Consider the following 26,427-nt stretch of genomic DNA (forward strand, 5'->3'; position numbering starts at 1 on the left):
TTTCTACAGGTTGCTTCATAATCACACGATTATTTTTATGTTGTATAGTTTCAAACAGATGTAGTTATTTATTTACTTCTCTATTTTTAGCCATATTGTTTATATTCAACATTTTATTACTATATACAGTGTTTCAATAACTTTGTGAATATAACATTTGCATTTTTACATTCCCTCAATATAAAAATTACCAGCTTATTTGCTTTTTGTCATTGGTTACTTTGGTGAGACAAGTTACATTGAAGCTCTGCATCTTATAGCAAAATTTCTAAAGAGGTGAGGAATGAATGTGGGTTAGGACTAGAGATAGAAGTTTATGAAGTATTTTCAGACATAGATTGAATAGAAACCAGAGGGTGTAACGAAGAATTAAGAATTGAAAGAATGATGTTTATACTCTGTTTTGCTTTTCTTTATAACGCGTATCAATTCCCAGTATATATTAGTACCTTTTTTTTTCCTATTAAATTTCTCCCATAATAAAATGTCAGCTCCACGGGTGGGGATTTTTGCACGTTCACAGTTGCGTCCCCAGCATCTACAACAGTGCTTGGCACACAGTAGGCGCTCAATAAGTGGCGAATGAAAGGATAGGGAGGACAGAAGAAACAGAGAGCAAAGAAAGAAATCCCGAGCACATTATCTCTTAACTACGCCCGCATCCTCCCGGGGTCCCCCCCCTCCAGCGGGCCCCAGCCCTCACACCCAGCCTCAACCAGCTGCGTTTTTCCAGCACCGGGCCTGGAGCCCCACCTGCTGCGCCCGGGCGCGGGCCCGACCACCGCGCATGCGCGACACAGCCGCGTCCGCTATTCGCGGCCGACGCGTGCACCGAGCCTGGACGCCTCCGCGACGCGAGCAAGCTGCACCTGCGCAGTTCGAGCCGGCCAATCCAGGTCCGGGCTGGATTCGGTGGCGGGGGCGGTGGGTCGGACGGCCTGAGAGGGCGGGGCGAGTGCGAGTTCTGGGTCGCAAGGTCGGGGTGTTTAAGGAGCGTGGCAGAGACGACGCGAAAGGACGAGGCAGGAAGCAGCTGTCTGCCCGGCCCCCCGCGGCGAGCAGTCCCAGGATGCTCCGCGCCGCACCGCGCCTGGCCCCGGACTCCATTTCCCAGCAGCCACTGCGGCTGGCGCCGACAGCCTGCCCGAGCGCTTTGGCCCCTTTGTGAGTCCGCCCGTCGGGCCCGAGATCGAGTCCACGCCCCGGCCGCAGAGCGCTCAGCTCCCAGCCTCCGCGAACGGTGCGGAACGAAGTGCCGACTCTCGGGGAGAAGGCGGTGAGGAGCCCGGGGTGGGTGCGCGCGCCTGGGCAGGCCTGTCGGGCGGGAGCGGGCGTGTGAGGGGGCCTGTGACGGTGGGAGCCTGGGTCCGGTGTGTGTGACCGTGTTTGAACAGAGTGAAGCCGTGTGACAGTGTGTGAGGCTGTGCGGGACCGAGGGAGAATGTGTGACAGTGTCTGAGAATGTGACAGGGAAACCGTGTCACTGTGTGTGAACAGTGTGACCGTGTATGGACCGTGTGTTACAGTGTCACTGTGTGTGTGACCTTGTGTATGGGGCTCTGTGAGACGGTGTGTGAACAGAATTTGAGAATGTGTGTGACAGTTTCTGTAACAGTGAACGTGCAGCTGTGTTCACGTGAGACTGCTTGAGATTGTGTGACCCTAGGAGTGTGTGACAGTATATGGCACCATGTGTCATCATGTCAGTGACTGTGTGACTCACTGCGAGGGGTGGGCAAGCTACAGCTCGGGAGCATGTCCACAGTCTGCCAGGGGAGCTGCCAGCATGAGGGTTTGTGTGGTGGCTGGGAGGCTGTGTGGATGCTTTGGGAGGCCAGTGTGCTCCAGGATTTGGGAGACTTGTAGCGGGAAGACCGAGATTGAGATGAAGGGGAAGAGATGGGGTTTACGGAGAGGAGAGTGGGAGAGGAGAAGAGAGCTGGAGAGGAGGAGAAAGCCTCGGGCCTGGAGAGCAGAAGACTGAGCTGCTGGACCTTAGTCCTCTCTGGCACAGAAGGTCTTTCCGTCCCTCTCCTAGTGAGGAATCGAAGAGAAAAAAGGACGGGGAGACCTACTGTGTGCTACTTATGAAAATAAATGATTGAATGATATTTATTGCACACAAAGGATGACCAAGTACTGCGCTAAATGCTTGAAGTGGATCATCTTATGACCCTCCCAACCGTTGATAGAGAGTAGGTACTACTCTGTTGATGAGGAAATTGAGGTTTGGAATAGAGGCTGCAGAGCCAGTTGAGTGGTGGATCGGATGTTTGAGCATTCTGATCCACAAACCTAGTTGTTCTTACCACTAAGTTATGCTGCTTCTGAGATAATTTCTTTACTCTCCAAGGCAGTGAAGTTTAGTGGAAAATAATTAATGATTAAGGGGTTGCAGTGACTGTTTCTGCATATCCCTCCCCGCAGCCCCTTCTGAGGAAATTTCTTAGAAAAGTTGAGAGATTGGTTTTCAGGTGCATTTTATTATAAGCCAGGACCAGAAGCAATATGTTCTTTTTGGTCCAGTGTCTTCCAGACCACATGATCCCTCTGATGCCTACTCTGTGTAAAGATGCTTTCTCTGAGGCATTCACTTTGTAGTTTTATCTCTCATCTTTGTAGAAAGGGTGGGGACACATTTCCTTTCAACGTCATCATCTGGTGGAAAGACTAACGAGTCAGACCTGGATTCCAGTTGGGCTCAATTACTTAATTACCATGAGGCGTTGGATGATTTCACTGATGAATAGCCTTCATGTGTGAAGGGGGAAATTATCCTTATTTGGCAGTGCCATTCTGAAGGATAAATACTGTTACTTCTTATAAATATAAACGAGGTATCTTAAGCACAGAAAGTTTATGTTGCATGTTGAGATCTAAAGCACGTGGGAGATTTAAGTGGAGTATAATCTATAAAAATATTGAATCACTATGTTGAACACCTGAAACTAATATAACACTATAAATCAACTATACTTCAAAAAATAAAGCACATAGGTGAAAGAATTATAAATTTAGATAGGAATGACCAATGCAGTGACACCTCGTATCTACTTCTGTGGTTGGGGAGAAGTGCACAGAGAAGGAAAGGAGAGTATCTAGGCTGGTGATGCTGGGAGCTGAGGGCAGGCCCAGCATTTCATGTTTTCTTTCTCCCTCTCCAGCTCTGTTTTCTCTGGACACTGCCCTTCTCCCAAAGAGAAGCCAGAAGGAGGAGGACAGAAGGGCTGTCCTAAATTCTTAAAGCCATGCCTGAGGTAAGGAAGCTTTTCTACTCTCTTCTCTGAAATGCCTTGTTTTTCAGATTTTATATGAACATTTTGCTTTTCTTCTGAAATTTCCCATTCTAAAATTCCATTCATTCAGTGACCTGGTCCTCATGTTCTCCAGTCTAGTAAAAGGAGGTCCCCCAAAACCCACTGAGCCTCCTTTTTTTTTTCTCAGCCAGAATTTTCATCTTCATTCAAGAAACAGTTTAGCACTTCCTGTGGGTTAGGTGTTCTGTTGGGAGGTCTCAAGAGGCAAAAATACACTCCTTGGTGGAATCTGAAAGTCTTCCCTGTAGGGAAGTGAAGTGATTCACTGAGGTCAAGGTGGGTGTTCAGATGTGACCAACAGTTTAGAGCTTTTCCACAGACCTGGGTTTGAAAAGTAGACAGGGACTACTTGGGGAAGTCTTAGTTGTAGTATTGACACATGACAGGGTTGCTTGCTCAAGGTGATTTTGAGGAGTGGGATTTGTTGTGTCTTGAGTATTAAAGTGTGGGTCAGCTAGGGCAGGAGTGTTTTTCAGGCATTCTGTAGGCACTGAAGAGTAGGATTCCATGGGGGTAATGAGGTCCTGTTCTAGGGATATCCTGACTTAGTAGCTGGTTACAGCTAAAATATTCTAGATCATGCAGTAAAGATTAGAGGAGTTAATATGGAAAAATAGCAGGGAATTTTTTGAAAAAGGAGAATAGTAGGGAGTATTGAATCTACATAAAAGAATGGCTAAATACATCTGTAATAACAAATCATAAATAGTAAATAACAAAAATAGTATAGAATGAGAGCCAGAAGAAATAAATGAAAAAATCAGCATGTAATATCCAGAAACAAATGCAAATATAAATAAGAATAGAAAATATTCATTCACTGAACATATAGTTATTAAAGACTTACTGTATATTAACTGCTGGCAATACTGTGGTGAAAAAAATACTGTCTTCATGGAATTCAATGTCTATTAGTTTGTTTATTACATAATAACGTAATGATGTTATTTTAAATCCGTGGAGAAGAGCTGGAGTATTCATTTAGAAAAAAATTTTCTTCCTCATACTTTGAGGTTAAATACATTTTGTAGGTTAAACATAAAAAATAAAACCATACAAAATATTATATCTTTTTATTTTCTTACATCTTGAGAAGATGACTCAGAAGCAGAAATCACCTAGAGAAGCACTGTGATGATTGATGATAAAAGTGCTCTATGTTTGCACTGCCCAATACAGTAGCAACTAGCCACATGTGGCTGTGGAGCACTTGTATGTACTAGTGTGACTGAAGAACTGAATTTTTAAATGTTAATTGATTTAGATTTAAATAACCACATGTGGCTAGTAGCTAGTGTATTAGACAGCAAAGATGTAGGTTCATAAAATGATAAAGCCAGGAAGAAAATTACGGGTGATCTTGTCTAAGACACTTGTTTTACAAATGAGGAAAAAGCCAAGGAAGGAAAGTGATGTATACACATCACTAGTTAGTGACTGTCAGATGTAGGAAGTTGTACTATATATTGAGGGTCAGTAACACACATGATGGTGAGAGATTTAAAGAGGGTGGTAGAAAATAATGAAGGACTCTAGGGAGCAGTGTGCTCAGTGTGATGGAACACATTATTTCACTCCTTTGCCCAGAAACTTTGTTCGCTTCCCATTTTACTTGGAATGAAGTCCAGTTTCCTTACCTGGGCCTATAAGGTCCTACATGATCCAGCTCCTGGCTACCCCAGACCTCATTTTCCACAAGTCTTTACTGCTCTCTGTTCCAGTCACACTGGTCAACTTGCTGTTCCTCAAATGTTCCAAGCTACCTTCTATTTCTAAACCTTTGCGTTTGCTCCTCCCTCTTCTGTAATTCTTCCCTAGATGATGACATGGCTGGCTCTCCCACTTTATGTATTGACAGATTTTTGTTCAAAAATCACCTCTTTGTTAAGTTTTACATTACTTTTTTTAAAAATAAATTTATTTTTATTTATTTATTTTTGGCTGTGTTGGGTCTTCATTGCTGCGTGCGGGCTTTCTCTAGTTGTGGCGAGCGGGGGCTACTCTTCGTTGCGGTGCACGGGCTTCTCATTGTGGTGGCTTCTCTTGTTGGGAGCACGGGCTCTAGGTGCGTGGGCTTCAGTAGTTGTGGCGTGCAGGCTAAGTAGTTGTGGCTTGTGGGCTCTAGAGCGCAGGCTGAGTAGTTGTGGCACACAGGCTGAGTTGCTCCACGGCATGTGGGATCTTCCTGAACCAGGGCTTGAACCCGTGTCCCCTGCATTGGCAGGCGGATTCTTAACCACTGCGCCACCAGGGAAGCCCTACATTACTTTATCTTACTTTATCTTACACAAACACTCCTGTAACTTTCAGTTACCTTACCTTGTTTTTTGTCATAGTATTTAATAGTACATGACACTGTATGACCATATGGGGTTTTTTTGTTTTTTTTAATTGGGGTATAGTTGCTTTACAATGTTGTGTTAGTTTCTCCTATACAGCAAAGTGAATCAGCTATACGTATACATATATCCCCTCTTTTTTGGATTTCCTTCCCATTTAGGTAGCCACAGAGCACTGAGTAGAGGTCCCTGTGCTATACAGCAGGTTCTCACTAGTTATCTATTTTATACATGTTAGTGTATATATGTGTATGACCTTATGTTTAGTGTCTTTCTCCTCTGTTAGAATATTAACTCCACAAAGGGAGGGGCTGTATTCTGTTCACCTTTGTATTCCCAACTCTTAGAACAAAATAGGTAGTAGTCATTAGTAAATATTTGCCAAATTAATATATGAATCAACAAAGGAATGAATTTGTGAGACCAGGGCAGCAAGAGCCAGCAGGCAACCTCTTTTTTCCTGCCACTGAATTGGTAATGGAAGAAGGAGAAGGCAGAGGATATGATGTGTAGAACAGACAAAGCCCATCAGCCCAAATGCTCTTTCTGGGATGCCACCCCAGACCTCCTGAATCACAGTGCCTTGTGGTGCTCTAAAGATTATATTTAAAGTATGCCTCTTATAAACAGTATATAGTCTTTCTTTTTTTTCTCTCCCCTGCGCTCACAGCCAGGCACTCGGCCCAGTGTGCCTCCCAATTCCCTATGCCTCTCATGATCCCTTGTGCCTCCCCCCAAAAAAGGTTGGCTGGTTTTTAAAAATCCAGTCTGATAATCTTGGTCTTTTTAAATAAGCGTTTAGTACATTTTCATTTAATGTATTATTAATATATTTGTGTTTAAGTATACCATGCTGCTATTTATTTTCTACTTATCCCATCTGTTCTTTCTTCCTTTATTTCTCCTTTTTTGCCTTCTTTTGGATAAATCAGTTTTTTTCCTAGTTATCTTAATTATACATTACTTTTATTATTCTTTTAGTGGCCACTCTAGGATATGTACCATTGCTTCTTATGTAATGATCTTCTTTCTTCTTTCTGTAATTTTCCTTCTAAATAATTAGTATTCTTGCCACTTTCTGAATAAGGTAAGTCCCCTATTATTAGTAGATATAATATTTTGGGGGACTTACCTTATTGAGTTTATAGTTTGGGGGCTCTTAGTTTCTTCCTGTGTTTTGATGCTTCCATTTTCCTTTTATTTCCATTTCCTTCCATTTTCTTTCTATGTGAAGAACCTTTATTAATATTTCTTTGACTACCGGTCAACACTTTACTCCCAGCCTGAATTATTTTTTCATTAGGTCCTATTCTGACTGGGTCAAAATAGTGTAAACTCTTTTCTGATGTTAAGTAAGTTTGGGAGATCCTAGTCTCAATGGAGAGAAAAACTTTTAGGAATATATTTTGAGAAAATAATAGAGACATTTATAGCATCATAGTGAGAAATTAAGATTCATATAACTGAAAATAAGCAAGGGGATAGTAAATAAGATATCACATATTTACATCATGTAATATTATCTAACAAGTGATGTTATAAGAAAATGAATATGTATAGATAATCATAGACATGTCTGTATAAGGAAACATTTGAACAAATATATACTAACTAAATTTTGATTGTTTCTAGGTCAGGTGCCATGGTAGGTAGGTGCTGAGGGTTGAGGACTTCCAGTTTTTTACCTTAGAAAGGGAAAAAAATTCACTGAGGGTAGAAATACCAGACATTTTTGTTTTTGTTCTCTTAAGCCATCACCATATTTTATAAATTTTATTTATTACTTTTTATTGACATAAAAATTGACATATTTTTTATTGACATTGATTTACAATGTTGTGTTAATTACTGCTGTACAGCAGAGTGATGAGTTATACATATATACATTCTTTATCTTCTTTTCCATTATGGTTTATCACAGGATATTGAATATAGTTCTCTGTGCTATACAGTAAGACTTTGTTGTTTATCCATTCTATATATAAAAGCTTAGATCTGCTAACCCCAACCTCCCACTTCATCCCTCCCCCAACTTCCTCCCCCTTGGCAACCCTCAGTCTGTTCTCTATGTCTGTGATTCTGTTTCTGTTTCATAGGTAGGTTCATTTGTGTCATATTTTAGATTTCACATATAAGTGATATCATATGGTATCTGTCTTTTTCTTTTTGAGTTACTTAGTATGATAATCTCTGCTTGCATACATGTTGCTGCAAATGACATTATTTCATTCTTTTTTATGGCTGAGTAGTATTTCAGTGTATATATGTACCACATCTTTATCCATTCATCTGTTGATGGACATTTAGGTTGTTTCCATGTCTTGGCTATTGTGAATACTGCTGCTGTGAACATAGGGGTGCATGTATCTTTTTGAATAATAGTTTTGTCTAGATATATGCCCAGTAGTGGGACTGCTGGATCATATGGTAATTCTATTTTTAGTTTTCTGAGGAACCTCCATACTGTTCTCCATAGTGGCTGCACCAACTTACATTCCCACCAACAGTGTAGGAAGTTTCCCTTTTCTCCACACCCTCTCCAGCATTTGTTTTGTAGATATTTTAATGATGGCTATTCTGACTGGTGTGAGGTGGTACCTCATTGTAGTTTTGATTTGCATTTCTCTAATAATTAGCGATGTTAAGCATCTTTTCATGTGCCTACTAGCCATCTGTATTTCTTCTTTGGAGAAATGTCTAGGTCTTCTGCCCATTCTTCTGTTGGGTTATTTGTTTTTTTGGGTTGTATGAGCTGTGTGTATAATTTGGAAATCAAGCCCTTGTTGCTCACATCATTTGCAAATATTTTCTCCCATCCTGTAGGTTGTCTTTCCGTTTTGTTTATGGTTTCCTTTGTTGTGTAAAAGCCTGTAGGTTTGATTAGATCCCATTTGTTTATTTTTGTTTTTATTTCTGTTGCCATGGGACACTGACCTAAGAAAACATTGGTACAATTTATGTCAGAGATTGTTTTGCCTGTGTTATCTTCTAAGAGTTTTATGGTGTCATGTCTTATGTTTAAGTCTTTAAGCCATTTTGAGTTTATTTTTGTGTGTGATGGGAGGGTGTGTTCTAACTTCATTGATTTACATGCAGCTGTCCAGATTTCCCAACACCACTTGTTGAAGAGAATGTCTTTTTCCCATTGTATATTCTTGCCTCCTCTGACAAAGATTAATTGACCATAGGTGTGTGGGTTTATTTCTGGGCTCTCTTCCATTCCATTCATCCATATGTCTGTTTTACTGCCAGTACCACACTGTTTTGATTACTCTAGCTTTCTAATATTGTCTGAACTCTGGGAGAGTTATGCCTTCTACTTTGTTCTTTTTCTTCAGGATTGCTTTGGCAATTCTGGGTCTTTTATGGTTCCGCATGAATTTTAGGATTATTTTTTCTAGTTCTGTGAAAAATGTCATGGGTAATTTGATAGGGATCACATTAAATCTGTAGATTGCTTTGGGTAGTATGACCATTTTAACAACATTAATTCTTCCAGTCCAAAAGCATGAGATATCTTTCCATTTCTTTGAATCATCTCAGTTTCCTTCATCAGTGTTTTATAGTTCTCAGTGTATAAGTTTCATCTGCTTGGTGAGGTTTATTCCAAAGTAATTTATGTTTTGAGTTGCAATTTTAGAAGATTTTTTTTTACATTCCCTTTCTCATATTTCATTGTTGGTATAAAGAAATGCAACCGATTTCTGTACATTAATGTTGTATCTTGCCACCTTGCCGAATTCGCTTATCTGTTCTAGTAGTTTATGTGTGGACTGTTTAGGGTTTTCTATATGTAGTATCATATCATTTGCATATAATGACAATTTTACCTCTTCCCTACCAATCTGGATATCTTTTTTTAAAAATTTTATTTATTTTTATTTTTGGCTGCACTGCATCTTTGTTGCTGTGCGCTGGCTTTCTCTAGTTGTGGCGAGCGGGGGCTTTGTTGTTGTGCGTGGGCTTCTCATTGTGGGGGCTTCTCTTGTGGAGCACAGGCTCTAGGTGCACAGGCTTCAGTGTTTGTAGCACGCAGGCTCAGTAGTCATGGCTGGCGGGCTCTAGAGTGCAGGCTCAGTAGTTGTGGTGCACAAGCTCACCTGCTTTGCAGCATGTGGGATCTTCCCCGACCAGAGCTCGAACCCATGTCCCCTGCATTGGCAGGCGGATTCTTAACCACTGTGCCACCAGGGGAGCCCTAATCTGGGTATCTTTTATCTCTTTTTCTTATCTGATTGCTGCAGCTAGGACTTCCAATAGTGTTGAAGAGGTGAGAGTGGGCATCCTTGTCTTGTTCCAGATTTTAGCAGGAATGCTTTCAGCTTTTCACTGTTGAGTATTATATTGGCTGTGGATTTGTCATAAAGAGCTTTTATTATCTTGAGGTATTTTCCCTCTATACCCGTTTTGATAAGAGTTTTTATCATGAATGGATGTTGAATTTGTCAAATGCCTTTTCTACATCTATTCAGAAGACCATGTGGGTTTTGGCTTTTCTTTTATAATTGTTTGTAGTATTCCCTTATGGTTTTTTGTATTTCTGTGGTGTCAGTTGTTATGTTTCCTTTTTCATTTCTTATTTTGTTTAATGAAATAAGTTCTCTCTTCCTCCTTGAAGAGCTTGGTTGAGAGGTTTGTCAATGTTGTTTATCCTTTCAGAGAACCAGCTCTTAGTTTTATTGATTTTTTCTATTTTTTAAATGTCTTTTATTTATTTCCTCTCTGATCTTTATTGTTTCATTCTTTCTGCTGACTTTAGGTTTTGTTTGTTCTTCTTTTTCTAGTTCTTTGTGGTAGGTTAGGTTGTTTGAGATTTTTCTTGTTTTTTGAGGAAAGCCTGTATTGCTATGAACTTCTAAGAACTGCTTTTGTTGCATTCCATAGATTTTGTATGGTTGTGTTTTCATTGTCATTTGTCTCAAGGTATTTTTAAATCTCCTCTTTGATTTCCTCATTGACCCATTGGATTTGTAGTACCATGTTGTTTAGTCTGCATGTAATCCTTTTTTTCTCATTTATTTTTCTGTGGTTAATTTCTAGTTCCATGCTGTTGTGGTCAGAAAAGATGCTTGAGATAATTTCTATACTCTTAAGTTTGTTGAGGCTTGTTTTATGCCCTAGTATGTGGTCAGTTCTAGAGAATGTTCCATGTGCACTTGAAAAGAATGTGTATTCTGGTATTTTTGGATGTAACGTACTGAAAATATCAATTAAGTCTAACTGTTCTGTTGTATCATTTAGTATCTCTTGTCTTACTGATTCTCTATCTGGAAGATCTGTCCATTGATGTGAATGGAGTGTTAAAATATCCTATTATTATTGTAGTCTTCTCAATTTCTGCCTTTATTTCTTTTTCTTTTTTATAAATTTATTTATTTATTTATTATTTATTAGCTGCTTTGTGTCTTCGTTGCTGCACATGGGCTTTCTCTAGTTGTGGCGAGTAGGAACAGGGGTTACTCTTTGTTGCGGAGCATGGGCTCTTGGCAGACAGACTTCCGTAATTGTGGTGCATGGGCTCAGTAGTCGTGGCTCTCAAGTTCTAGAGTGCAGGCTCAGTAGTTGTGGTGCATGGGCTTAGTTGCTCCATGGCATGTGGGATCTTCCTGGAACAGGGCTCAAACCCATGTCCCCTGCATTGGCAGGTGGATTCTTAACCACTGCACCATCAGGGAAGTCCCTCTCCCTATATTTCTGTTAGTATTTGTTTTACGTACATGGGTGTTCCTATATTAGGTGCATATATGTTGACGTAAAATCCTCTTGTATTGATCCTTTTTTCATTATATAGTATTCTTCTTTATCTTTATGGCTTTTGTCTTAAAGTCTATTTTATCTGATATGAGTATTGCAACCCCACTTTCTTGTCATTTCCTTTTGCATGAAATATCTTTTTCCATCCCCTCACTTTCAATCTCTATGTATCCTTTGCCCTAAAGTGGGTCTCTTGTAGGCAGCATATTGTAGGCTCTTTGTGTTTTTTTTTTCCAATCTGCCACTCTGTGTCTTTTGATTGGAGGATTTAGTCCATTGACAGTTACGGTAATTACTGATATTTATTTATGTATTTACTGATAGATATGTATTTATTGAAAACCTTGTTTTCCTGTTGATTTTATATTTCTTCTTTGTCCCTTATTTTTTCTTTTGTGGTTTCATGATTTTCTTTGGTATTATACTTATGTTCTCTTCTTTTTGGTTTTTGTGAATCTACTGTATGTTTTTGATTTGTGGGTACCCTATTTTTCAAGAATGTTAACCCCTTCCTATATCTACTTGCCTTAGACTGGTAGTTATATAGGCTGAAACACATTCATTCTAGGAAAGAAAAAGAATCTACGCTTTTTTACTCTCCTCCCCCACATTTTTTGATTTTGATGTCCTGTTTTACATCTTGTTCATCCTTTTGCTGTTCATTGTGGTTACCATCATTTTCACACAAATTTTTGGATTTTTTTTTTTTTTGTCTGTGTCCTGGCTTTAAATTTAATGTAAATTTAAGTAATTTACTTTCCAATTGTGATGTTTTTTTCTTTCCTATAGATTCTTCTTTTCTATTTAGAGAAGACCTTTCAATGTTTCCTTTAGGATAGATTTAGTATTTTAGTTTTTGTTGAGTCTGAGAAATTCTTTATCTCTCTTTTTATTTTAAATGATAATCTTGCTAGGTAGAGTATCCTAGGTTGTATATTTTTCCCTTTCAGGACTTTGAATATATCTTGCCACTCCCTTCTGGCCTGCAGCATTTCTGTAGAGAAATCACCTGGTAGCCTTATGGGGGTTTCCTTGTAATGAACTCTTTGTTTTCCTCTTGCTGCCTTTAGAATTCTCTCTTTAACTTTTGCTCTTTTTATTGTAATATGTCTTGGTGTAGGTCTGTTTTGATTTATCTTACTTGGGACCCTCTGTGCTTCCTGTACCTGGATATGTGTTTCCTTCTTTAGGTTTGGGAATTTTTTTTTTTTTGTGGTACTCGGGCCTCTCACTATTGTGGCCTCTCCCATTGTGGAGCACAGGTTCTGGACGCGCAGGCTCAGCGGCCATGGCTCACAGGCCTAGCCACTCTGCAGCATGTGGGATATTCCCGGACCAGGGCACGAACCTGTGTCCCTTGCATCGGTAGGCAGACTCTCAACAACTGCACCACCAGGGAAGCCCCATTGGGAATTTTTCAGACATAATTTTTTCAAATACATTTTTGATCCCCTTTTTCTTCTCCTTCTGGAATCCCCATTATGTGTAGATTGGCATGGTTTATATTATCCCATAGGTCTCTTATATTGCTTTCATTTTTTTTATTTGGCTTTCTGTCTGCTGTCCTTGTTGGGTGATTTCCATTATTCTATGTTCCAGGTCACTTATTCATTCTTCTGCATCGTTCATTCTGCTATTCATTGCCCTTAGCTTTCATCTCTGCAGATGAGTTTTCTGATTTTTTGTGGTTCCTCTGTATAGTTTCTAGTTCCCTTTTACAGTACTCTGCATTTCTGTCAATAGCTTTTCTTACTCCTCCAGTATTTTCATTATCTCCTTTTTGAAATCAGTGTCTATTAGAATGAAGAGGTCTGTTTCACTGTTTGTTCTTTCAGGGGAATGCTCTTGGTCTTTTAACTGGGAGTGGTTCCTCTGCTGTTTACCAACCAGTGTGGAAGGATTTCAATATTTGACAAGTCAGTTCAGCTGTTTAGGTCATCTACATATCAGCTCAGCTTACGAGTAGATTTTGCTCCGTGACATGCCAAACCTGTGAAGCATATACCAAATCAGTCAGCAAGCCTTGATAAGTCTGAAGCGGATTTACCACATTAGGAAGAATGCCCATTTTCAATTTCTAGGGAGCAGACTAGGTCATCTTCCATGCTATCAAGATCCTTAATGTAACATACAGTGGTATTTAAAGAGCTATGTTTTAACATTTAAAAAACTCTTGCTCATTAGATGTGCACAATTGGGTATGTTCCTCTAGTGAGAGTTGTAGGTATTTTTTGATGGCACTTCATTATCACATTTGAAATGTTCATTCTTTAACTTAATCAGTAGTACTTAAAATTACTATTATTTTGTCTTTTAGGTAGCATGATAAGTTACCAGCTGTCTTTGAAACTTAGTGATGTTGTCAGAGCTGTTATGTAATCTTTTGTTGTCCCTGATTGTTCTCCGTAATGACATATATTGTTTGTTATATTTTTGCAAAATCACCATAAAACTTTACTGTTTTTATTATATCTGTATTTAATTTTAGAAAACCAGTTATAAGCATCAAATATATTTTAATATATACCTTATTGATATAGCTGGAACATTGACCATTCCATTGTAGAATTTGGGAAAATGCTGGTTTAGACCATGTACGTCCTGTAAGGCATAACTCATGTTTCTGCCTCCTCTTTGAAGCCTTTTTCACTGCCCCAGTCTATCCTTATTTTCCATATTGAGAAATGCTCTAGCATTTAGTATGAATAACATTTTACACTTGATTGTTTACAGTGTTCTGTTAGTGCCAATTTCTGTGTGTATCTTTTCTCCATCAGTAGAGACTCTGAAATTGTATACTTTCCATGACAGAATAGCAACACTAAGCACAGAGAAGTTGTCTAGCAATTACTTGACATGTGTTGCTCAGAACTCAAGATACTGACAGAAAATTTCACTACCTATAGTATTTCTCTCCAGAAGTACAGACAATTTAATTTTTTAAACTATGCTCATGCGAGGGTAAGAACACTAGTTGAGCAAGAATATGTTTATGTCATTTCAGGATTTGGTGACATTTGGGGATGTGGCTGTAGATTTCTCTCAAGAGGAGTGGGAATGGCTGAACCCTGCTCAGAGGAATTTGTACAGGAAAGTGATGTTGCAGAACTATAGGAGCCTGGTATCACTGGGTAAGGAGGTCTCCCTGTAATTCAGAATCTGCACGTAGGGCTGCTTTCCAATGTAATATTTGGGAAACCTCTGATATAGTTCGCTAAGTTTCTGATTTTTGTGCTCCCCCAGATAAATACAGTTTTGTAGAATTGGCAGCTTCATTAGACTGTCCATACAACTTCATCTTCCCCATTCTTCAGAATACTTCATCTCTTCCTCAGCTCCCTTCTATAATGGCCTCACCTTCCTGATGACCAAGCAACTTGATCTGATCTATGGGCCTGGCTAATTCCCCTTTTATTTCTTGTAAGCAGGAGTTTCAGTTTCTAAGCCAGATGTGATCTCATTATTGGAGCAAGGAAAAGAGCCCTGGATGGTGAAGAAGGAGGGGACAAGAGGAGCATGCCCTGGTGAGTGAGAGAGAACTAGGCAGGCAGAGGCCATTGCAAGGAAAAGCTCAGCTATTCTGGAAAGTTCCAGCTCATAATTGATGTTTCCTGGGTAGCCTGAAAAGGCTCAAGGCCTGGAAAGAAACACTGTGGTGTGTCTAGCGTGAGTTCCCCAACCTAACTCTCCTCACACATTATGTGTGTATATTTTCTCTCACACATAACTGTCTTCTCTGATAACATTTTCTTATTCTCTGGATGCAGATGTCACAGTTATCTCCTTGTCCTTGCTTTTTAGTTTTACACACATTGCTCCATTCTATGTTTAAAAATCCAGACAGAGCAATGCATATTTTTTCCTCTTTGGTCACTCATTCCTTTCAGATTGAAGGATTGATTCATTTACTTATTCACTTGATTCACTGAATTTCTACTTTCATAAAATCATTCTGCTCAATTTTTAGGATTATTCAGAGGTTTATAAACCATCAAAGAAAAGATAAAGCATTTCCAGTTGTATTTTCAAGTCTGGGTAACTGGAAAGTGATAGCATTTAATAGAAACAAGTCAGAAGAAAGAACAGGTTGGTAGAGGAAAAGATGAATTTGGCTTGGGACAGTAAGAGACTTATTTTTAAGAGATGGGGAGATTGCCAAGGGAAGATATGCAATGTATGATTGGAGGGAGATGGAGGCTAAGAAGAAAAAGTCTGATTTAGAGATGTTAGTGTGAAGGAATGAGGTCATAGTCTTCCAAGTTTGAGAGAAAAGTCCTGGTACTTGGGTCTTTGTGGGGAAGTGGACCTTTGACAACTTTCTCAATGTCCTCTCTGGTAAATAACGTCCCTATAGTTTCTTCCTTGGGTTAAATTATATAAATTTAAATTTTTCTAGTTAGTTACCCTTTTCATTTAGGTTACAGATTTATTTCTATGAACCTGAGCATAATAATCGCTTATAATTGTTTTTCTTTTATATCTGGTAATTTCCAATTTTAATTTATTTTACATAGCTGTTATTTAAAAAAAAATTGTTTGCTACTCATTAGTCAATTTTGTTAATTTTTATTTATTTTTAAAATCCAGCTTTTGGATGTATCTGTTAAATATAAAATATAGTGTCATCATTCTTCTCTTTTCTAATTCTCTATTTTCTGTTTTTCTCTTTACTAATTCTTTCCATCTAATTTCCTTAGGTTTATTTTGTTTTCCATTTTGCTGAAAAAAACTTAAACTATTAATTTCATTTTCTCATTCACTAATGACATTATTAGGAGTTTTAATTTTCTTCTGAATATAGCTTTAGGTGACTTCCATAGATTCTGATATGTAGTTGTTTTTCTTATTTCCATTTCCTAGACAACCTATTTTTTTAAAAATTCCTTTTTACACAAGAGTTGTTTAAAAGAAAGTTTTCTTGTTTTATTGTATCTTGATCAAATTGTTTTATCATATTTGATCAGGATAGTAATTAGTACTAATTCTACTCTCTAACGATTTGAGGATTTTATATGTCCTAATATAGCATTAGTTTTCTTTAACGGTTCCATAGGTTCCGAGGTATAGTCTCTATTTTCAGTGTAAAGAGCTTATTACATGAGTTTCTTTTTTTATTACGTTACTAAAGTCTCTCTTTACTTAATCTTTCTTCATTCCATCTATAATTTGTTCTTTCTTATTTTTGGCTGCATTGGGTCTTAGTTGTGGCACGTGTGATCTTTCATTATTGCGCACAGGCTCTTCATTGTGGTGCTTGGGTTTCTCTCTAGTTGTGGCATGCAGGCTCAGTAGCCACACGGCATGTGGGATCTTAGTTCCCCAACCAGGAACTAAGAAGGCGGATTCTTTACCACTGGACCACCAGGGAAGTCCCTATAATATTTTTCTTAATAACTAATTATTTACATACAGTAAATTGCATTCATATAAATTACACAATGTGATGAGTTCTGCCAGTTGTATATGTCCATGAAACCATCACCACAATCAAGACATAAAACGTTTCCGTCACCCCAGAATATAGCTTGTACCTCTATGCAGTTCATTCTTCACTCCTGGCTCCAAACACTAATCTGATATTTGTCATTTTAGATTACTTTGCATTTAAACTAAATGGAATCATACTGTTATGTGTGGCTTATTTTGTCATCAAAATTATTTTGAAAATCATATTGTTTCATATATAAATAATTTACTCCTTTTGTTTCTGAGTAGCAGTCTATTGTATAGATGTTCCACACTTTTTCCATTCACCTGTTGATGCACTTTTGGGTTGTTTGCAGTTTGGGGCTATATGAAGTGGTCACATACAGGACTTTGTGTGGACATACGTTTTCATTTCTCTTAGGTAAATATCTGAAAGTGGAAAAACTGAGCCATATGACAGGAATATGTTTAAATTTTTAAGAAACTGCCAGATAGTTTTCTAAAGAAATTGTATCATTTTCATTCCCACCAGCACTGTAGAAGAGTTCCAGTTGCTCTACATCCTCACCATATCTTGGTGAGGTTTTTTCTTTTTTAAAATAATTTTATTGAAGTATAGTTGATTTACAATGTTCTGTTAATTTTTGCTGTGCAGCAAAGTGATTCAGTTACATATATATATTCTTTTCCATTATGGTTTATCACAGGATACTGAATATAGTTTCCTGTGCTACACAATAGGACCTTGTTATTTATTCATCCTATATATTGATATAATACTTTGCATCTGCTAATCCCAAAATCCCAATCCTTCTCTCCCCCACCCCTCCTCCCCCTTGGCAAACATAAGTCTGTTCTCTAGATGAATCTGTTTCTGTTTTGCAAATATATTCATTTGTATTGTATTTTAGATTCCACATATAAGTGATACCATATGGTATGTCTTTCTCTTTCTGACTTACCTGGCTTAGTATGATGATCTCTAGGTCCATCCATGTGCTGCAGATGGCATTATTTCATTCTTTTTTATAGCTGAGTAATATTCCATTATGTGTATGTATGTATGTATATATGTGTGTGTGTGTGTATGTATACACACACATATGTACCGTATCTCCTTTATCCATTCACCTGTTGATGGACATTTAGGTTGTTTCCATGTCTTGGCTATTGTACATAGTGCTGCATGTATCTTTTTGAATTATAGTTATGTCTGGATATATGCCCAGGAGTGGGATTTCTGGATCATATGGCAAGTCTAGTGTTTTGAGGAACCTCCATACTGTTTTCCATAGAGGTTGCATCAATTTACATTCCCATTAACAATGTAGGAGGGTTCCCTTTTTGGTGAGCTATTTTTAGTTTTATCCATTCTAATGATTGTGTTATGGTATCTCGTAGTTTTAGTATGTATTTATCTGATGACTAATGATGTTGAGGATCTTTTCATGTGCTTATTGGCCATTCATATATCTATTATGAAGTATTTGTTCAAATCTTTTGCCCATGTTTTATTAGGTTGTTTTGTTATTATTGTAAAAGTTCTTAATACTGGTATACTTCATTTTATTGTGCTTCACTTTATTGTACTTCGCAGATATTGCACTTTTTACAAATTGAAGGTTTGTGGTGACCCTGCGTTGTCAGATGATGGTTAGTACTTTTTAGCAATAAAGTGCTTTTTAATTAAGGTATGTAAACTGATTTTTTTTTAGACTTAATGCTATTGCACACTTAATAGACTACAGTATAGTGTAAACATAACTCTTACATGCACTGGGAAACCAAAAAATTCGTGTGACTCGCTTAATTGCAACATTCATTTTATTGGGGTGGCCTCGAACTGAACCCATGATACCTCTGAGGTATGCCTGTATAGTCCTGATACAAATTCTTTGTCATTTATGTGTATTGAGATATACGTACCAATTGTGACTTGTATTTTTATTTTCCTACTACTGTCTTTTGAACATCCAAAGTTTTCAATATTTGTTAAGTCCAAATTATTGCCTTGGTTTGTCCCTTTTGCGTCATATCTAAGAAAGTCTTGCTACCCGCAGGTCACAGACATTTTCTTCTGTGTTTTCACCTAGGAATTTTATCATTTTGGCTTTATATTTTGGTATATGTTCCATTGAGCCAATTTTTGTGCCTTGTGTGAGGTAAAGGTTGAAGTTCTTTTTTCTTTTTTCCCAATTTGTATATATAGTTTCTCCAGTACCCTTTCTTTTAAAGACTTTCCCTTCCCCATTATATTATCTTGTTGGTACCTTCACTGAAAATCATTTGACCGTATATGCATGCATTAAGTTCTAAACTCTGTCCTTTCACCAGTACCACACTGTCTTGATTACTGTAGGTTTATAGTAAATTTTGATATCAGTTCAATTTGTAAAATCACTTTGACTACTTTAATATATCATTTGCATTTCCATATAAATTCTAGGATGAAGTTGAGAATTTCTACCCAGAAATCCTCCTGGGGTTTTGTTTGGGATTGTGTTGAATCTATGTATCAGTTTGGAGAGAAATGACATCCTAATATCATTTTTTTCAATTCCTGAGTATGGTTTATTTAGCCATTTTTTACAGTCTTAATTTCTCTTAGCAGTGTTTTGTCCTATCCAGTGTAGTGGTCTTATATTTATAAGTATTATATTTATATAGCTATATACAAAAAATATACTTATATCTAAAATTTTTTTCCCTGAGTCTTATTTTTTTTGGTGCTTTTATATTAAAAAGACCATTTTCCAATTGTTTGCTGCTAGTATGTAAAAATGTAAATTGATTTTTAAAATTTTTTTATTGAAGTATAGTTCATTTACAATGTTGTTAGACTTTTATATTAACTTTACATCTTTTGACCTTGCTGGATTGATTTAGCAGTTGTTCTAGTAGTTGTTTTGTTTTGTAAGTTCCTGAGGATTTTCTGCATGAACATTTTTTCTGCAAATACAGTTTTATTTCTTCCTTTCTGATCTTTATGTCTTTTTCTTGATTAATTGTAATAGCTAGGACCTCCTGTAAAATGTTGAATAGAATTGGTAAGAGCATATATACTTGCATTGTTGTAAGGGGAAATGTATTCACTCTTTCACTGTTGATGTTACAGATTTTTCATAGATGCCCTTTATCAGCTTGAGGAATTTCCTTTCTGTTCCTGGTTTGCCGAGAATTTTTATAATAAACAGGTGTTGAATTTTTTTTGCGGTACATGGGCCTCTCACTGTTGTGGCCCCTCCTGTTGCGGAGCACAGGCTCCAGACGTGCAGGCTCAGTGGCCATGGCTCACGGGCCCAGCTGCTCCATGGCATGTGGGGTCTTCCCAGACTGGGGCACGAACCCGTGTCCCCTGCATCAGCAGGTGGACTCTCAACCACTGTGCCACCAGGGAAGCCCTACAGGTGTTGAATTTAGTAAAATACTTTTATATCTATTGAAATGATATGATTTTCCTTTTTTTAATCTGTTAATGTGGTGAATTACATTGATTTTCATATATTAAACCAACCTTGCATTCGTGGGACAAACTCCACTTGGTTATGATTATGCTTTCATATGTTCCTGGATTTTATTTGCCATAATTTTATATAGGCTTTATATTTATGTTCATGTGCTACATTGGTTTTGTAAATCATGATAGGAATTTTGGTTTTACTATAAATATGGTGAGAAACCATTGGAAAGTCTTGAACAGAATAATAGGTGATTTGATTTGGGAATGAAAAGGGTAAGGCAATTAAGGCCAATGGCAGGTTAATAAAACCAAGAAATTTGATACAAAATTACTTCTATATGAAGTCATCTTAGCTTGAGTATCAATTGAAAACTTACATTTGGTTGGAACATATCACACAGAAAATGATACTCAGGAAGACCACTTCCAGGCTGCAAAAGTTTAACCATAGAGTTTTATGTACAGCCTATGGCAATTAATGGTACTGGGAGTTTTTTTAGCCACACTGACATGAAATTGGTTTTTTAAAGGTAATGAACTTAGCTTGAATGCAGGATAACTAGCAGCAAGAGAGGAAGGGTGTTTGCAGACTGTTATATTACTATATATATAAAAAGATTATTATGATTTTCTGATAGTTACCTTTAGTTATGCATGATTTATTTTCTTAATAAATTTTCCTTCATTCTCATTCTCTATAATCTCATTATTAGACTGCATTTAACAGCTGTTAAAATCCTTGAACTTCTTATGTAGTTCATTCATCAATTTGTGCTTTAGAACTTCTTCTTTTCTAATGCATAAATACAAAAGACATTTGTTTTCTTGGTATCTTTTAGATTGGGAGTATGCATTTAAAAACAATGAATTTTCATCAAAGCAAGTTATTTATGAGGAATCATCCAAAGTAAGGACAATGGGAAGAAGCCATCTTAGTTATAACCTTGACTGCTCCAATTTGAGAGAAGACTCTAAAAATGAGGACTGGTTTAAGAACCACTTGGGAAGTCAGGAGATACAGTCTAGTCAATTGATCATCACTCATAAAGAAATCCTGACTAAAGATCAAAGTAATGAATATACTAAATCTTGGCAAACTTTCCATCATCAGGATGCAATCTTTGATATAAGGCAGAGTTTTCCCACCAAAGAAAGAATACATAAGCATGAGCCACGAAAGAGAAGCTACCGGAAAAAATCTGTTGAAATGAAACGTAAGAAAGTCTATGTAGAAAAGAAACTTTTGAAATGTAATGAATGTGAGAAGGTTTTCAACCAGAGCTCATCTCTTACTCTTCATCAGAGAATTCACACTGGAGAGAAACCCTATGCATGTGTTGAATGTGGGAAAACCTTCAGCCAGAGTGCAAACTTAGCTCAACATAAGAGAATACATACTGGAGAGAAACCCTATGAATGTAAAGAATGTAGGAAAGCCTTTAGCCAGAATGCCCATCTTGCTCAACATCAGAGAGTTCATACTGGAGAGAAACCTTATCAGTGTAAAGAATGTAAAAAAGCCTTCAGCCAGATTGCACACCTGACTCAACATCAGAGGGTTCATACTGGGGAAAGACCTTTTGAATGTATTGAATGTGGAAAGGCCTTTAGTAATGGCTCATTTCTTGCTCAGCATCAGAGAATTCACACAGGAGAGAAGCCTTATATATGTAACGTGTGTGGGAAAGCCTTCAGCCATCGAGGATACCTAATTGTACATCAGAGAATTCATACTGGAGAGAGACCCTATGAATGTAAGGAATGTAGGAAAACCTTCAGCCAGTATGCACACCTGGCTCAACATCAGAGAGTTCATACTGGAGAGAAACCTTATGAGTGTAAAGTATGTAGGAAAGCTTTCAGCCAGATTGCATACCTTGATCAACATCAGAGGGTTCATACTGGAGAGAAGCCCTATGAATGTATCGAATGTGGGAAGGCCTTTAGCAACAGCTCGTCACTTGCACAACATCAGAGAAGTCATACCGGAGAGAAACCTTACATGTGTAAGGAATGCAGGAAAACATTTAGCCAGAATGCAGGCCTTGCTCAACATCAGCGAATTCACACTGGAGAGAAACCTTACGAATGTAACATTTGTGGGAAAGCCTTTAGCTACAGTGGATCTCTTACTCTACATCAAAGAATTCATACTGGGGAAAGACCCTATGAATGTAAGGATTGCAGGAAATCTTTCAGGCAGCGAGCACACCTTGCTCATCATGAGAGAATTCATACCATGGAGTCATTCTTGACTCTTTCCTCCCCCTCACCCTCCGTGTCCAGTCAGTTGCCAAGACCTGTAGGTTCTATCTCCTAAATATGCCTTGAATCTGACTCTAATTAATTTCCATTCTGTCATCTTTGTCCAGTACACAATAATCTATCTGACATGGACTATGGAAATAACTCTCTAATTGATCTCCCTGTGTTTACCATTTCCTGCTAGTAGTGCATATTACAGTCAAACTTGTGTTTAAAAAGTTTAATCATATCACTTCTCCATCATTAAAACCCTTCATTGGCATCCCATAGGTCTTAGGTCAAGGCACACATTCCTCAAAATAGCCTAAAAGACCTCCAACCCCCAATACTTTGTTCCAGTCTACATTTCAGAGTCCCATCTCATGTTACCCACCTCATTCTTTGGCTAATTATCAACATTAAGAATTTACAGTGCAGCATCAAATAGATCTGGGTTCCAATTCTTACTCTTCCATTTTCTGGCCCCCTAGTTTTGGAGAAACCTTTTGTCCCTTGTAAGCTTCAGTCTTTTTATTTATATTATGGAAAATAATAATGGTACTACCTCAAGTTAATGTAAGGATTAAATGAGATAATGCATGTGAACTGCTCAGCAGAGTGCCTAGCATAAAGTAATCACTCAATAAACACTAATGTAAAATAAAAAGGTACTATGAAAAAAGAATATCATCTCAGCAATGATTACCCGCGAAATAATAAAGCAACCCAAAAGACTGTAAAGGTTTTTGATTAGGAACAGCAGTCATTGTTCTAAAGGTGGGTGATAGGGGTATCCAGCACAGGAGAGTTAATGTTGGAGTCCATGATGACAGAGTAAGATGGGGGCTTCTGTTTCAACATGAATACACAGAGATATGATTTTGTTGATAAGAAAAACTAACTTCATTCTATAGTCAACAGTTTTAAGAAGCCAGGTGTTAAAAATCACTTGTAATAAGTAAAATTTACTGAGATGTATTCATCATTTGCATTTAAACAAAGGCAATATAGTTTTTAAAAGACAGAAAACTTTAAAAGATCAATAACCAAAGAAGAATAGAAAGTAAAATTTAAGTTTAACTCACCTCTCTTAATTTCAGGTAGATGAATTGTATTAAACACATGTCATTTAAATAGAAAAGTTGTTAAGCTTCTAAGCTGTAATTCCAAAACTAGAGGGAAGAGAAACCAAAACTATAGGTCAAAACTCATCAACATGTTTGATTTGATATGCATCAAGTTTCAAATGAATATGAATACCTTTAGATGGACATGTGTTTTCCAGTTCTCCACAGTTCAAACCACTACCTGTTCCCTTACATCTGACTTGTTTTACACTTTATATTACTTCCTGACTCCTGAAGGCTTTGAGCATGCAATCAATGCAGTAACCAGTTCTCTTGTGAACATAAGTACAAAGAAAATAACTAAAGTTTAATGGAGGATTAAAAGAATAGACATTTTATCCTTCTGTAGGGGAAGACTCAGTACTCTACAGATGTTAATAGGCCCCAAATTAATCTATAGATTTGTTAGTAGGCCTCAAATTAATCTATAGATTCTTTGTACCTGACAAAATAAGGCTTTCTTTTTAAGGCTTGAAACATTGTTTGCCAACATACACACATACACATTCACAACATACACACATAAAGGAAATATATAATAAAGGTGATATTTCATGTCAGTGGCTTAACAGTATTGGTAAATGAGATTCGGCTCAAAAAAATTATTTCTGTACAAAACAATCACCTCATTCTTTTATCCAGATGCAAAACAGAGTCATTAGAGGACACCATAACATGCTTTATAATCATGAAGAATGGTCTTCCTAAATACGACATGAGATCCAGAAGCCACACACACAAAGATTCTAGGTTTGACTATATAAGAACTTTAATTAAAGCTTTTATATAGTCAAAGATAGTACAAACGAAAGGTTTTTAAACATTAGAGTTGGAAAAAATCATTAAAATGTTTAACTTATGAAGTTCGTATACTTAACATAAAAGTGCTTCTACAAGTCATTTAGAAAAATGACACCTCCTCCCCTCATGGGCAAAAGGGTATAAAGAGCCAACAGGTGATTGATGAAAGTGGTAAGTACAGAATCTCACAAGGATCAGAACACAAGTTAAACAAATGAACTACCATCTTTCAATATCAGATTGATAAAATTTGCATTGCAAAAGCATAGGAGAGGAGGTACTTCTATGTACTGATGTAAGGGTGTATGAATTTGTACAGTATTTCTGAAAGGTAACTTGTCAGCATCAAAATTTTCACTGGGAATCAAGGTTTTCTTTTGCAGTTAAACACAAGTTTATCTTTCCTCCATATCCTATTAAAAGATAAAACAATTTAAAAGGTATCAAAAAAGAGCAGAAGTCATCAGTGGATGAAAGAATCAAATTTTATAAAAGACAAAACGGAAAAGAGTGGTTATTCATGAAATGTTGCAGAAGAAGCTGTTACCTGAAATGTTGGCATGACAGGGATTTCAGTAAAGGGAGTCAGTCTGTCCAAAGGGTCCCTAGAAAAGTTCATGCTTTGAGTTGGCTTGTGTAGAGGCTGGGTAATAAGGAGACACGATGACAAGACAGTTAATGATTTTTTATGTGAAAGTTATGTTAGTACCCCTGCCAACAGCCTTCCCACTCCACCCTCTCTTCTATAAGTAAATTGAAATGGATCCTTCCTTCACACCATTCACAAAAATTAGTTCCAGTTGAATAAAATCCTAAATGTTAAAGTAAATAGTAAAGTATTAGAAGAAAATATAGTACCATACGCTTATGACTTTGCTGTTGGACATATCTTCCTAAATTAGACAAAAATGAAAGCCATAATGAAGTTGATTAAATCAAAAGTTAGAATGCTTTTAAAAAGACAAAGATAAGAAACAGAATGGGAAAAAAAATTGTAATATAATACAAAGGGAGAGATGTAAGAGTACCTATAAATAGGTAAAGGACAACCAAGCAAGAATAAAAATGAACAAAGGACAAGAATGCGCAAGTCAGAAGAAATACAGATGGACCATAAATATGAGTCCCTGCTTAACCTTGCTAGTATTGAGAGATGCAAATTTATTTTTTATTTATTACAATAATAAAAAAAAACTTGGTAGTTGTGTAGAGAAATAAATACTCTCATCAGTGCTAATTTGGAGGCACTGAAGTTTTAAAAATGCTCACTATAACCCCTTTGGAGGGCAGCACAGTACATGAAACTGGGAACAGTCTAAATTTCCATCAATAGAGGCATGACTAGAAATACTAGCACCAGTTTAAAAAAATGGACTTGTAATATTGGTATGGATTTGACTAAAAGACACTGATTGAAAATGGAAAATTTTCATAATAATAGAATATTATATATTTAAAATATATTTCTAATACATTTATATAAGTATGCAAATACTTAGAAAAAGTCCTGAACAGACACATCCAACTGATAAGTGTTTCTTTGGGGGAGGGAACTAGAATTGGACATTCTGGTCAAGAGGGTAGGTTTACCATTATCTGTAATGTTTGAAGTTTTAAATAAGAATGTTAAAATTTTAAAAATTTAAACTATGAAAAAATTCAACAAACTCATGGAGAACTAGAGCAGCTAGAGTGAGAGTTGGCAGCCTAAGTTGAAACCTTTTTTGGAATTTGGAGAATTTCCCATCAACTCACCAGCCTTTCCCATGCAGGCAGAGAGCCCAGTAAACCTTTTCATTCAGGGAAACAGGTCTACAATGAGAATAACCAAAGAACCTCCTGCTATCTACCTAAGATAATCAAACCATATCATTATTAAGTGTGAACAGACAGCTAAGGATCATCACAGATGAAGAAAAGTACCAGCATAATAAGGACCAAGAGAGAGACTAAACCAA

At 37.4% G+C, this 26,427-nt stretch overlaps 1 protein-coding gene and 1 long non-coding RNA gene across 15 annotated transcripts; one reads left to right on the forward strand and one right to left on the reverse strand.

Moving 5' to 3' along the window:
• Positions 1–142: 142 nt before the first annotated feature.
• ZNF583 (zinc finger protein 583) lies at positions 143–23,261 on the forward strand. Of its 14 annotated transcripts, none has more exons than XM_030851272.3 (5): positions 143–1,290; positions 3,165–3,257; positions 14,415–14,541; positions 14,836–14,934; positions 21,137–23,261. In XM_030851272.3, exons 2-5 carry the CDS (start codon positions 3,249–3,251, stop codon positions 22,615–22,617), a joined length of 1,716 nt encoding a protein of 571 aa, XP_030707132.1. In that variant the 5' UTR covers positions 143–1,290; positions 3,165–3,248; the 3' UTR covers positions 22,618–23,261. The 14 variants fall into 14 exon arrangements, with proteins under 14 accessions (XP_030707132.1, XP_030707129.1, XP_060144552.1 ...); XM_030851269.3 differs by having other exon boundaries at positions 143–1,276; XM_060288569.2 differs by having other exon boundaries at positions 143–1,240.
• LOC115849712 (uncharacterized) lies at positions 11,628–25,283 on the reverse strand. Its single transcript, XR_009559904.1, has 3 exons — positions 25,017–25,283; positions 23,627–23,713; positions 11,628–13,400 (listed from the first exon to the last, which is right to left on the reverse strand). It is a non-coding gene; the product is annotated as an uncharacterized lncRNA (long non-coding RNA).
• Between the last annotated feature and the right edge of the window lie 1,144 nt (positions 25,284–26,427).

The sequence above is a fragment of the Globicephala melas genome, chromosome 19 (genome assembly GCF_963455315.2).
Source record: "Globicephala melas chromosome 19, mGloMel1.2, whole genome shotgun sequence".
NCBI lineage: Eukaryota > Metazoa > Chordata > Mammalia > Artiodactyla > Delphinidae > Globicephala > Globicephala melas.

Excerpts from the sequence above, each read along its gene's own strand:
- ZNF583 (XM_060288568.1), top strand. The coding sequence starts at position 18,214 with ATGATTGTGTTATGGTATCTCGTAGTTTTAGTATGTATTTATCTGATG. Across the intron at positions 18,491-21,136 it reads CCCTGCGTTGTCAGATGATG|ATTGGGAGTATGCATTTAAA; the intron begins GTTAGTACTTTT and ends GGTATCTTTTAG.